General features: G+C 46.4%; 6 protein-coding genes across 6 annotated transcripts; 2 read left to right on the top strand and 4 right to left on the bottom strand.

The window, feature by feature from the left end:
• Positions 1-302: 302 nt before the first annotated feature.
• BDV37DRAFT_274973 (25S rRNA (uracil2634-N3)-methyltransferase) lies at positions 303-1681 on the top strand (the record flags this gene model as incomplete). Its single annotated transcript, XM_032085319.1, has 3 exons — positions 303-513; positions 609-779; positions 876-1681. The coding sequence occupies 3 exons, from the start codon at positions 303-305 to the stop codon at positions 1679-1681; spliced, it is 1188 nt and encodes a 395-aa protein (XP_031937125.1).
• A 97-nt stretch (positions 1682-1778) lies between these two features.
• Positions 1779-3176, bottom strand: BDV37DRAFT_274974 (protein fyv10; the record flags this gene model as incomplete). Its single annotated transcript, XM_032085320.1, has 4 exons — positions 1779-2210; positions 2267-2461; positions 2517-3056; positions 3123-3176. 4 exons carry the CDS (start codon positions 3174-3176, stop codon positions 1779-1781), a joined length of 1221 nt encoding a protein of 406 aa, XP_031937126.1.
• Positions 3177-3689: 513 nt separating this feature from the next.
• cbf5 (pseudouridine synthase CBF5) lies at positions 3690-7126 on the bottom strand (the record flags this gene model as incomplete). The annotated part of the gene is made up of 10 exons (XM_032085321.1): positions 3690-4025; positions 4095-4321; positions 4400-5031; positions 5096-5252; positions 5360-5485; positions 5896-6252; positions 6303-6345; positions 6699-6796; positions 6846-7024; positions 7092-7126. The coding sequence occupies 10 exons, from the start codon at positions 7124-7126 to the stop codon at positions 3690-3692; spliced, it is 2190 nt and encodes a 729-aa protein (XP_031937127.1).
• Positions 7127-8122: 996 nt separating this feature from the next.
• Positions 8123-9656, bottom strand: BDV37DRAFT_221175 (uncharacterized protein). Its single transcript, XM_032080167.1, has 2 exons — positions 8852-9656; positions 8123-8783 (listed from the first exon to the last, which is right to left on the bottom strand). Exons 1-2 carry the CDS (start codon positions 9537-9539, stop codon positions 8401-8403), a joined length of 1071 nt encoding a protein of 356 aa, XP_031937128.1. The 5' UTR covers positions 9540-9656; the 3' UTR covers positions 8123-8400.
• A 1-nt stretch (position 9657) lies between these two features.
• Positions 9658-10782, top strand: BDV37DRAFT_221218 (prephenate dehydratase PHA2). The gene is made up of 2 exons (XM_032080168.1): positions 9658-9857; positions 9908-10782. Exons 1-2 carry the CDS (start codon positions 9804-9806, stop codon positions 10772-10774), a joined length of 921 nt encoding a protein of 306 aa, XP_031937129.1. The 5' UTR covers positions 9658-9803; the 3' UTR covers positions 10775-10782.
• A 395-nt stretch (positions 10783-11177) lies between these two features.
• Positions 11178-12938, bottom strand: BDV37DRAFT_287241 (translation termination factor eRF1; the record flags this gene model as incomplete). The annotated part of the gene is made up of 5 exons (XM_032088073.1): positions 11178-11227; positions 11297-11443; positions 11522-12653; positions 12712-12761; positions 12818-12938. The coding sequence occupies 5 exons, from the start codon at positions 12936-12938 to the stop codon at positions 11178-11180; spliced, it is 1500 nt and encodes a 499-aa protein (XP_031937130.1).
• Positions 12939-13050: the final 112 nt, after the last annotated feature.

Consider the following 13050-nt stretch of genomic DNA (forward strand, 5'->3'; position numbering starts at 1 on the left):
ATCTATCGTCAACTTTACCTGCCAGTATAATAACCACCCCAGGATGTATTATATCAGTATTGATCGGAAGGGACGGGCCGGCGCTTTGTAAGGCGCTCTTTAAAATCGTCATAAAATCGAAGATCCTCAACCAAATCTAGCACCTCGGTGTGTCTTCAGGGCCTGCAAGCAGCCCCTTCTTGGAACAGATCAAATCAAACGCTCTTCCTAATTTGTGCAGCACAAGCATCAAGTTAGTTATTGTCAATCTCTGCCCGCCAGGCTATCTTCGACCTCAGTTTACCTTCCAGAAACTAGACAGCATGCCGAAGTCGAAGAGGGCACGATTGCATACTGGCCATGGAGGTGGCAATCCAAAAAAACCTCGTAAAATGCACACCTTCTCCAAGCTTTCGAGTACTATTCCGTCTGCGTCGTCTTCACCTAAGCAGAATGTCGGCAAGAAGAACCCTTTGCGTCAACGGCCGATCATCCCCTTTAGGAAAAATGATCGAATTTTGTTGGTTGGAGAAGGTATGGTACCCCCCCTCCTGGATTTCCTTTGAATTTTATCATCATGCCGTACAATCATGTAGTGTTTATACCTCCACAGCTAATGGTCTGCGCAGGTGACTTCTCTTTTGCCCGCTCTTTAGTTGACCAACATTGCTGCAAGAACGTCCTGGCCACATGCTACGATTCTGAAGAAGTATTGTACAGCAAGTACCCCCGGGCTGAACCTAATGTTCGTGGAATTCTTAGTGGCGCCCCCAAGATGAAAGACGATACCTCGGACTCAAGTATCGCTATCGAACTAGAGAGCCAAAACCAAAGTCAAAACCAGGAATGCTATCGTGACGATGATTATGAGAGACACGGAGGAAGGGGAGAAAAAGGACTAGATCAAGACAAACCAAGGCAACGTCGCCGGCCCAATGTCCTTTTTTCAGTCGACGCTCGGAAACTTGGCCACGCCTCTGGAGGAGGGAAAGAAGTACGCTTCGGATTCCCTCGCCGGGTACGTAAACGCCCTGCATGGCAAGAAGCCAAGAGGAGTAGTGGCACCACAACCCTTCCCCCAACCAGAGGTGGACCATGGGACATTATTTGCTTCAATTTTCCCCATGTTGGAGGCTTGTCCACCAATGTAAATCGACAAGTTCGTGCCAACCAAGAACTTTTGGTTTCCTTTTTCAAAGCTTGCGTACCGCTACTGTCGTCTCATCCCGAAACGGGTGACAATGTAAACGAGGATGGGTGGGATTCTAGCACCGAAAGCGGATCTGACTTCGATGGTGAGGATAACGCTGATATGCCGGGCTCGCAAAAAGACATGGCACAAGAGAGCAGAAAACTCCGGAATGAGCCTGGACAGATCATAGTCACACTATTCGAAGGAGAGCCGTACACTCTTTGGAATATCAAGGATCTTGCGCGCCATGCCGGTCTAAGGGTTGTTACTAGCTTTAGGTTTCCGTGGGCATCCTACAGAGGATACTCTCATGCTCGGACCTTGGGCGAAATTGAAGCGAAAAATGGAGGAAGGGGTGGTTGGAGAGGAGAAGATAGAGAAGCTAGAATGTACGTATTTGAGCTAAAGGAAGAGCGCATAGTGCCTACGATGGATTTCCAATCCTTAAAGAGGGATAAAACTTCGAGGAATAAGAGATCAAGAGCATCGACTAGTGATGATAGTGACTGAGAGGCCAGAGAAACTGAAATTTCTTATTTCCATGCAGTCTGCTGTTCATCCCGAAATGAGAGCAAATGAAAGAAAAGGACGAGAATCGGGTCCGTGGCTACATGATGTAAACCTTTTTTAATTCATTCTCATCAAAAACTTCGCCGGTTGTAGGGTCCTTGACCTTGCCAACTTCAACGCAACCAACTTTCTTACTCATTTCTAACAAGCGCTGTTGGCCATAAATTCGACCATTTGGTAGAACAATCGGATCAGTCTCAACATAACTTTTGGTATGGTGGGCGTAGGGCATGTTGCGCGCAAGCTCATGTAACTCAGTTGAGCATATGGGACAGACTGTCGTCGTAGTGGACAGAGAATTAGAGCTTGAAGACGTATAAGCCGAATGGCAAGATGGTGTCTTGAGAGCTGATAGCCCGGCAGACAGAGCAATGTGTAGTAAGGGGCGCGACGGCAGTGATAGGAGTTCATGGTGAGTGCGAACAAAGAGGTCAGAAAGGTAACTCCACCGATCAGGCGCGTACATCGACTGGTCATACGTTATTAGAGTCTATGAAGAAACTGATCTAGGAAATGATATAATACCTTATACGGCTCGGCAATCGTGTCCCGGGGGAAAGCTAGAAGGCCTGCCGCCCGATGAATTTCTGCTGATTGCGATTCAATATAAGGACTAAGGAATCTTTTTGCGTGCACCATAGCTTCAACAAGCTTCCCTTTGTCACCAGTCCTTACCATTTCGATATATTGCTGTAAACGTAGCTCAAACTCCAAATTATGCTGCAATCGAATGTCAGTAGGTCAGTTCGCAACTTATGTGAACCCAGACACAGACCTGGCTCTTCTTTAGCGCTGCTTTATTTTCATTGCACCATTGCAGAGCGTCCTTAGATTCCCCACGACGCAAGCTTTCAGCAACCCGCTGGCACTGGATGAAAACATTGAGATCTACGAGATCCTCGACCTCCTTCTCATGGGCCAATTGCCGGGCACTTTCCGTATAGCCCGACCGCAGCATATAGTCTGCCACAAGTCTATCTAACCGGACTCTCGACCACTGATCATACTTGACATCTGCCAAACTATGTATGTGATGAAGGTTTTCCAGATGCTGTATACGCTTTTTTGACTGGCCATGAATATTTTTCTCTTCCTGATGCAAATTCTCCATTTTTCGCTTAAGGCCTTGCATCCGGGATATCATAGCATCTAGAGCAGCGAGCGTTTGATCTGGTGTTTGATCATTGCACCGCGAGACACTGGCAGTTGCTTTCAGTGAGGGGATAATATACTCCCTTTCCCGTTCCACAATCCGCTGAACTGATTTGAAATTCTTTCGTGCAAGTTCGTGAGGTAGTCGTAGGAGGGGTTGGTCCTACGAGGGAGAAGGGAGTCAATATATAATTTGAACCCAAACCTGATGATATTGGGTAGGCATTACCAAAAGCAGATGATTCTCCGCGTTTAGCTTTGTTGACGTGAGCTCCGCAGCCATGATTGTCGTAGATTCCTTAGGTAACCGATCCCTCATCGACACATGGAGTAGAGGGTGAGATATCAATCAGCAGTACGTGTCGTATGTACCGTGGACCTGGGTAGGAGGGGGAAGTGGCACGTACATGGAAGACCCGGCACCAAGGTCACGATACCTCGGTCTCAGCCACTTGGCCAATCGGCTTTTAGACATCCTACACCACAACAAGACCTACGAGTAACAAGTATTACTCTCATGATGCCATTCTCCTTCTTGTCTTTCCCCTAGAAAGATCTTGGAACACGTTTCCTAACCTAGCGAAACTATTATTCAATAGAAAATCACTAAAACAAAACAAAACAATGGATGTTGATTTCCCTTTTCAACCCAAGACTCCGATAAAGAAAAACATGTATGATACAGGAATTATGCCCAGGTGATGCCCCGATAACGATTTAGAGACAGGTGAAGTTGGAATCTCCCAGACAGGAAGACTAAGTTATCGGAAGCAACCAAGGGACTTCCTGGGAAGCCTTAATCGCTGTCATCACTCTCCTCCTTCTCCTGCTTGGACTTTCGTCTCTCTTTCTTCTCTTTCTTCTCCTTCTTCTTGCGCTTGCGCTCAGCTCGCTCCTCGGGAGTCTCTCCCTCATGTCGCTTACGTTTCTTTTTCTCGTCCTCCTTGGACTCATCAACCTCCATCTCATTTGGGGGCGACGAGGGAGCTTCGGCCTGCTCAGATGTAGGAACAGCCATCTCGCTCTTAGGTGCTGGCTCAACTGCCAATTGCTCGGAGGCCTCTGGCGCGCTGTAATCTTTATAATCATTTTTCCACTTGGCGGGTGTCGCTTCATTGGCTCGACCATACTTCTGCATCAGGCTATCAGTGGCAACTCAAAACACAAAGCAAAGTAAAGGGGCGAAAAGTAGAAAGCGTACATCTAATTTCCCAGCCGATTTAAGCTTCTTCTTCTCCAGAGCGACAGGGCCCAGACCCCATCTCCGTGGGTAAAGATCGCGTTCCATGATACAACGCTTAACCTTGGCAACAACTCCGTGGTCACAGGTGGACAGCTCCACGGTCGACATCTGAGCAATGGCAATGGCAATGGCCTCACCCTTAGTAGTCATAAGTACAACTTCTTCGTTGACATCAATTCCAGCCTCTGTCTCACGTTAATCATCACTCTTCTGGGAAGTCATATGGCACCATATGAATGCGGTAAAAGAGGATGGAAACATACCAAATCTCAGAAGACCGGGGATCATGAGCTTGGCACCGTAGCATACGGCATTCACAGCGCTGTCCTTAACAACAATACGCTTGTAAGTTGTGAGTAGGGTCTCAAGAGGCTTGATGACTTTACGCAGATACGACTCATCACGCTGGTTGTCATACATCCACTGAGCGTCGAGCACATCGTGTAAAGTCACCAAACCACTGTTTTCATCCATAGCTCCACTTCTTACACGTCTGAGCTCTTGCATATGCGCTCCAACACCGAGCAGGAGGCCCAAATGAACACAAAGAGTTCGAATGTATGTTCCTGCCTCGCAACTGACCCAAAAGACACCAAGATGCCGATCATTGTCGAATTCGTAAAGTTTACTCTCGTGTATCGTCCTGATACGGAGCTGACGCTTGACAGCAGAGATCAGTGGAGGTCTCTGGAAAAGTGCACCGGTCAACGTTTCAAGAGCTCTTCTGAACTGCGCCTCACCACCCGGGATCTTGTCGTGCAGGCGGATCACGCAGACATATTCTTTTCCTGCACCCTGCTGCGATTTAACCAGACGAGTGGCACGGTCAATACAAACAATTAAACAACCGGTGACCTTTGGGTCAAGAGTTCCGCTGTGTCCGGTTTTTTCTGCCCTGATAAAAGATAAAACCAAGGGATTTAGCAAATTGTCCTTTGTTTTGGCCTTGGTGGTATTACCTCAAAATCCGCTTCATCCAAGCAACCACTTCATGACTGGATGGGTTAGATGGCTTGTCGAGGTTGATCACGCCAGAATTGATATACGACTTCAAGTCACGTTTCAGAGGAGAACAACCGGCGGGAATTGGCGTGAAATGACCAGTCCTGACGAGGACTGTAAAAGTACAGTCAGTTAAAGTTAGTCACTTGAGCAAGATATGAAGCCATCGAAGCCAGAATACCAATGAGCTCTGCAAGAATACAGGTAAGATGCGCACGTACGTTTGTCATAATTCTTCAGTAAAAGTGGCCAGTCAGATGTCGAAATGTTGGAAGCGCCAGCCTCTGGCTTGATTGTATAGTCGATCTCTTCCTTAGCCAATGCGACCGCCATTTTGAACAGGCTTGCTCCGAGCGTGCAGAGTAGCCAAGTAAGAGTGCGCGCAGGTTGGAAAAGAACGCAGGAAAAATTGCACCTACCGAGCTAAAGTTTTGGGGGCGCTAGCGAGAAAGCAGTAATGGGAAATTTTGAAGTGCGGCGACCAGTCTAATGACAAAATAGGCTAGCGCAAATCCCCTTACCAATTGAATAGACATCCCGTGACTTGAATAGCAACCGATCCACAGCTACGAAAAACTCTGAAGTCCTTGTTGCAATCGACGTTCGCTGCCGACTAAGTTATTTTATCTAATTACAGTGTCTCTAAATGCCCAAACTATTCACCTTATACTTCGGCGCCGAGGCTATCATTATCAAATTATAGTACAACTAAGACAGTCGTTTTAGCCTCCGCCCAGTCTTCTGCCTGGTCCTCTACTGCTCCAAGGGCTCTGAAAAGAGCCCCGGCCTTCTTCGGGGTTCGGACGATAAGCTGTTCCATAGGCCCGGTGCTGACTGGGGGTATGGGCGCTAAAGATTCTCCGCACAACAGTCGGCGTGATGATGTAGTTCCTACCACCTCCAAAAGTCGGATATATGCGTGAGAAGAAATCATACATGTGTGCCGCGACTATTCCCATGCTCTCACTGAATGCTGCATGCCACCCGCTAAGCACAAGCGTCCAGGTGAGCATCGCCCATGGTAGGAATTCAACAGGCAGTTGGACCACGAAAAAGGAGGCTTTTCTACCTTGGTTGTCCTGGGCGAAGGTGTAGACAAATGCGATTATTAGTGCTGCCGAGGGTTAGTGTGTAAAATTATGCTGGATGCTGCAGCGGCCTCACCATGGGTGAAAATTACATCATCTAATAGGCAACCTGCGGTGAGCTTTTAACTTGTCAGCACAGGGGGAAGGCTACTCGACGAAGTGAACGGATATAAGCATATTTGTTTTGCTAAGACATAGAATAGAATTCTGATATGTAGGGCACCATAACCACCTACGTGAATAGAGTTTAATCACGTAGGCTATCTCAAAGGCCGTCCCACCATACCTGCAACGCATGCAGCCCTAAATGATAATGCGAATGTGGTACTGTATGAGATGCAGGGGTAATCTTCCTCACTTCCAGGAACCGCTTCAGCTAGATGAAGGCTGGGCGGGCAGATATGCGAGGTAATAAAGGCAGAAAGGGTAGGGTTGCCAAGACACTGAGAAACGAAGCTTTCCCATAACTTACCGTAATAACAGTGGCTACAAAGAACACGTACGTGAAGAAGTCACCCGGTAAGTTGAACCGCGGTGATGACGCCTCCAAAGCGCTGCCATACTTGAACACTACTGCATGTTAGTGGCGCGGTTAGACCAGGCCATCACAGATTCGTACTGAAGTAGAGATCAAGTATAAAGTCAAGGCGAGGCCCTGTCAAAAAGAATGACGAGAATAACCTCCATGCCTCAGGAAGTAGCTTGAAGACTAGCTCCGGACGGAATACCACATATCTACCACTTAGTAGACCGCCATAGACAAGGGCAGACTGAACGAAAGTAAGCGTAACTAAAGTCCTGGTATTTCAAGAATCAGTCATTTGATCAAGGGGTTGGCAGCTTGATAGGGATGTAGGATGAGTACCTTGTCACAGGCGGCACAGACCAAAAACGATCCATTGCATCTATGTGAGTATAAGAAATTGAATAGTTAAGATGAATCAAGAATAAACAAGACACGTTGCAAACATCATGCAGTGCCTGACTTAGATCACCTTGGTTGTTCGAAAGTAAAGGAAAGGAGGAGGAATATGTTGTGGGAGACAAAATATAAAAGGCATCCACTAGTGCAATTTTGCGGCAGTACCTTTTTCCGGTATCGGTCAGAGAAATCTTTTTAACTTATGGAGTAATATCGTACGCAGTCTTTTACACTCTTTTGTATTGTATCCATGGATTTGAGCGTTTCTTGCAGAATCATTGTTAATTGGTATTAAATATAATACCAGCCATGATACTCTTTCATCTAAGATATATATATTTCCTCTCCTGTAGTTAATAGCTAAAATATTAGAAACCAAGGTGTCACTAAAAAGACAAATATGTATATAATACATAATTTTTTGACGCTTTTTCTTATTGAAATATAGTTATGATATCTATATGATAGTATCGTTGCTGCGGTGGGCTTATTCCGCTCAACAAGGCTTCCAGCTCTGGCCACCTGGCAGTGTTGTATACGACGTCATGTCTGCCTGAGGTCTCAGAAGGAAGATTGAGCTATGCGGATCAAGATGAGATGGTTCGGGACTGTGGACTCGGTGATTGTCTCATTTAAATTCTGTTTGAATGAGGCTTGAGAAATTACCGAGCTCGCAGTGCAGCCTTATAGTTATTTCATTTGACAGTGGGCATTCCGAATGGTTGGGTGATGACTACTATAACTAGTTAATAGTTTGTTGGAGGTGTACAATTATTAATCGATCGCAGGAGTCTTATTCTGATATTTGCTGCGTGAAAGCTGCCCTGACTAGATTTCTAGTCTAGAGAACAACTTTGTATTTACCCAAATAAAGCAACCTCGGTTCCTAGAGCCACATCGCAGAGTAGGCCGTCTTTGAGACCTAGTCCCGACCATGAACTAAATCTACTGCATGAAATTTTGCATCAATCATGACTTTCCATGGCTCCTCCATAAAGTTGGCTTTAAAATGATGATCATATCAACAATCTAATGATGAATGAATGGTTTAGGCTGCATAGTTGTAGAAGAGATCAAGGTCGTAGCATGGCGGCCGAACTTCTATACTAGTGCTTTGCTTCAAGTCGTGGATTCCATCTCCTGGAAGCATGGATACTGAGTTCCTTACCCAAGGGGATGCACACTAGCTTGTGCCGGGAAACTGTATATCGAGACAGTGCTCGTGGTGATATAAAGACGTGAAGCCCATTCCTTACACTGTGCTTGTAAAAGCAGTACCGCGTACTGCCAGGCCTCCGTTCTTTCCTTCAATCCATACATCCCATACTGCATTGTCCTTTCCAGACTTTGGCTTGCCACAGATGGTTAGAGGCTCATCAACATAAAGAGGAGCCAAATTTCGATAGTCAAGTTCCCTGATGATCTGGTTTGATTTGGCGAGATGTGCTTCAAGGACGGCGAGCAACAATGTCAGAGTCAACGGCCCATGCACTAGCAGGTTCCGGAAACCTTCTATATTCTGAGTATAAGCTTCATCCAGGTGAATGGAATGAGCATTGAACGTGAGAGCAGAGAAGCGAAACAGCAATGACCTTGTCGGCTTGATTTGAAGGCGATATTCGGGGCTAGAAGGAGCTTGAGATAAACAAAAGAAAATAGGAGTCAGCATGTACATTTTAGGCGTGTTGGATGAACTTGCGCACGTTTTATAACTCGTTGAAAGTTATTAAAATTCATCTTGTCATAATTCAGTTCACCTTGTGTTTTCTTCCGCATAAAAGCCAGATTCCTATTTTCAATGACCAAAGCATGGCCAGCTTCGTCTCCAGTCTCTTTCCCTACCCGCTCCCTGATACTGCCCTCCCCCTCCCCCTCTTGTACCACGCCCATTCGCCTCTCTATTTTAACTATCACTTTCTCCGCTCCTTCATGTCCCTTGACTATCACGTCACGAATTGTTTCGATACAGACAGCTCGAGCGCCATTAAGAAGTAGACCTCTTGTGACGGGAAACCTGACACTTCCACCCGCCCATAGACGCCTTTCAAAAGGTTCACCGGGACTATGTAAGACATCAGTACCATCTGGTAGTAACTGTGATAGTGTAACCTGCGGAGGAAAATAAGCCAAGTGATGGCCGGCCGGCATACGAAATGCACGAGTGACCGAGGGGAGGGCCGTATGAATATGCGACGATACAAGAGGCCCCGGAAGAAGGTCAGCTAATGTCAAGCTCAGGAGATGGGAAGGTTGGGTATGTAGATAATCAAAGGTCAAAGGGAGTATCCGTGATGTTAATTCGCGGTGCAAACGATCGCAAAGTGACGAGTATGTTCGCAAAGCGATTGCCGATCTTCTTCCCCCCAGTGGGAGTAAGATGTTCCTCTTCATTCAGAAAATGGGGCTTATAATGATAACAAGGCTTTCTTCTGGGGTTTAGCAGCAATAGGAATAGGGGATGGCATGGGACCATTGCAATGTGATTGAAGAAGCTCGCTAATTCAACCTCAATAACCAATATTGAGTATGTTGTTTGACTTGTTTGCTTCAAATACGTTCCCCCACATATATCTTGCGCTCGGGGATGTCTCTCGGCTCAAGCAAGTACAGCGGAATATCCTCACTCTCTCCCTGGTCCCATAAATTCCAACAGCTATGGAGAATGTCACTGTGACATTCCTGGGACCTGCTGCATCCTTTTCACACCAGGTCAGGATCCTAAGCCCAAAAAAATCCAATATCATTAATCGGAATTCTAGGCTGCTGTTGAATTCTTTGGGAGGTCTGCTGAATTGTTACCTTGTGTATCATTCACGGACGCTTTCACCGCAGTACAACAGGGTGAAGCAGATTTTGCTATCATTCCTTGTGAAAACTCGACTAACGGCTCAGTCGTTCAGACTCTTGACCTCCTGGCAGACCCCGAAGGCCTTTACGAGGACGTCGAGGTATGCGGCGTGCATTATTTGACAGTGCACCATTGCCTTTTAGCCCGAAGAGGTGTATTCTCTAGTCAACAGGATTATGGTTCTGTAGCTAAGCTTTACACCCACCCGCAAGCCTGGGGCCAATGTGAAAGATTCCTTGGAAAATACTTTAGAGGCATTGAAAGGCAGGATGTCTCATCAACTTCCAAGGCTGGGGAGATTGTTTCAAAGGCAAAAACAGAACAAAGCGCTGCAATAGCTAGCCGTTTTGCTGCTGAGTTCCATGGCCTGGATGTTTTAGAAGAGAATATCGAAGACAAAACCGATAATACAACACGCTTCCTGGTGCTGAGGAACAAAAACTCGGACCGTACAGCTCCGCGTCCTTTCGGAGACTTGAATAATCGCCACGTGCAAGGAGCATCTGCACCAACAGTAAGGAAAACCTTGATATCGTTCATGGTTCGTCAATATGCCCCTGGGGCATTGGCGGAGGCTTTGTTAATATTCAAGACCCATGGCATGAACCTTACAAGCATCAACTCCCGGCCAAGTCAGAAGAAGAATTGGCAGTATGTCTTCCTGGTTGAGTGCCAGACAGCCGATACTCTAGAGGAAAGAGGCGTGGGAGTTGAGATTCTGAGCTATTTGCGCAATGTTACCGAGACTTGTAGATATTTGGGGACATGGTCTGAGTGATCATGAACAATGTGTTTAGTCGATAATTGCAAGTGCAAACTTGTAAACTTGTGGGTAATCGTGGGTAAAGGCCAGAGAAAAGTAACTTTCTAAAATATATCTAAGTAAATGCACAATACTGAATATACACGCAAATACGGCAAAGTAATCTAGAAGGACAGGTGAGAGTTCCCGCCCTTTTCTCCTTCTCCCCCCATTTTTTCTTTTCTTTTCTTTAGGCATGTATAAAGAGTGCATGTAGGAAAAATGAACAGAACTGGACAGTAACACCAAAAAGGCATATTTTTCTGGGATAAATCAATCCTAACTCGCTAGCTCAAATGCCACAGGGTTGACAATTTCTTATGGGTAGCTGCATCGTATCACATCCACCTTCCCTGTGCCAAGTACACCTTGTGTCAACCTAGACCGTGTAGGTAACATAAATCTCAATAGTACGGAGCTTGGATGGCCCTGTCAGGTAGCATAGCTGTTAGAAATTACCCAATAAACATTCTTGCTGGAAAGTGTGTGCACGCATACCTTTGAGCAGCTGGACAGAGCTCGGTCCAGGCAGTATGGTCCTTACCAATGAAGCGATGGTTTTACCATCAAAGCTGCCTTCATGCCACAAAGGGCGAGCCGTCAAAAGACCCACTTTGGGGACTTCTGGCCTTTCATCCTCGCTCCCTGCGAGGTCGCTGGACCGTCAATCTGTAGTAATTCGGCGTCAGCAGGCTAGTTAACTAGCGTTGACAACAAACATACCGTCATAAAACTCGTCCTCGTCATCATAGTCGGCAAGCTGTTCGAAATTGACCTTATACCGGAGGATAGCTCCAATACCACCAAAGCCCTTAACAAACTGGTTACCCTCACTAGACTTGTCAGAAACGAACTCCAAAGCCGCACCAAAATCTTTATAGCTCTCTGCAAGCCACTCAAGGAACGAGGACTGATCGACAACTTCCATTTCAGTGTTGGTTTCCTTGTCGAGGAACAATTCCCGGTTGTTCTCCTCTTGAGCTTTGGTTGTGTGAATGACAACTTCGGAACCGGTCGAGTCCTTCAAGACCCATCGGGTGACATCCAAGTTCTCGTATACAATAAGTGTCTCCGCTGCGCCAAGTTCCAACGCCTTGAGAGTATCATCGATACCGTAGCAGACTTTCCCGGTGTCTTGGCTAATTTCCTCGAAATACTTGCCAATGAGTTTCTTTTCCTGCACAAACTTCACATTACTCAAAGTTTCCGACGCGAGTTCGATGGCCTGATTGAAACCGTTCTCTCCTCCGTAAGATACATCAACGACTTTGATCACCTTGGACTGCAACCGTTGATCGAACATATCTGACTGGTTGAGGTCGTTCTTGAAGTCGGCAGAACCAGCTAAGATCAAACCCGCAACGTTAATCTTGTCATTGGTTATGTAATTTTGGACGGCCAGCTCAGCAATTTTGCGTACGTAGTTATGGCGCTTCTCTTCACGAAGACGCGCAAAACGCAGCGCTGATTGACCACCACGGCCGTGTTTCTTGGGCAAATCGACGCTCAACTTCTGAAGGACCTCTCTGGTGTTTCCACTAAGCGTGCCAAAAAGTGCACCGTTTCCATCCATAACAATAAAACCGAATTTTTGGTCCGATTCAAGAAGCTCGCTCAGTGCCTCAGTGTGAAATTTGTTGTCACACAGGTAAAGCGACGTATTGATAGGCTTGAATGGCTCGAAGTCGATGTTTATCTTACGCTCCTTTCCCTCAGAGGTGATAATCTCACCGCAGTAGACGACAAGGCCATTTGGGGGAACCTTGTTGTAAAGCTTGAGACGCTGCTGCGTGGAAGTGATGGCGGACAGAACAGAAAGGCGATTGACCCGGGATTTGATATTGGAAGCAGTGCCCTACAGGATCTCGGTTAGCGTCTCTCTCTTCCAAAATGGAATTAACCAAAACTCTTACAAATTCTTCAGCCAGCATTTTTGCCGCCCTAGATACCTGATCCTTGGGAGCTGAAATGTGTAGTGTTAGCTGCGATCTGCAATGGTGAGGCCGTGGAAGAACCTACGGATGATAAGAGAGATCATCGAGGTGCCATTTCCTCTGGCGGCCTCCAGACGTTTGATTAGTTTTTTAACCTTCCATATTTCGATGTTCTTCTCCGCTTCATTCGCCTGAGCCGCGCTCATGTTGGGCGACACGACGATGTTGAACGACTGGGGGTAGAAAGCCTAACGTGTGTACTTGACCGAAAGTGTCAACTCGTGAGCTCTGTTAAAGATGAAGAATTAAAAGAGTATT

Source organism: Aspergillus pseudonomiae (genome assembly GCF_009193645.1).
Source record: "Aspergillus pseudonomiae strain CBS 119388 unplaced genomic scaffold BDV37scaffold_89, whole genome shotgun sequence".
NCBI classification, from domain to species: Eukaryota; Fungi; Ascomycota; class Eurotiomycetes; order Eurotiales; family Aspergillaceae; genus Aspergillus; species Aspergillus pseudonomiae.

Coding starts and splice junctions, on each gene's coding strand:
- BDV37DRAFT_221175 (XM_032080167.1), bottom strand. CDS start 9,539: ATGAAGAGGAACATCTTACTCCCACTGGGGGGAAGAAGATCGGCAATC. Junction 8,784..8,851: donor CTTTCAACGAGTTATAAAAC/GTGCGCAAGTTC, acceptor GTTTATCTCAAG/CTCCTTCTAGCCCCGAATAT.
- BDV37DRAFT_221218 (XM_032080168.1), top strand. CDS start 9,804: ATGGAGAATGTCACTGTGACATTCCTGGGACCTGCTGCATCCTTTTCA. Junction 9,858..9,907: donor CTGCATCCTTTTCACACCAG/GTCAGGATCCTA, acceptor TCGGAATTCTAG/GCTGCTGTTGAATTCTTTGG.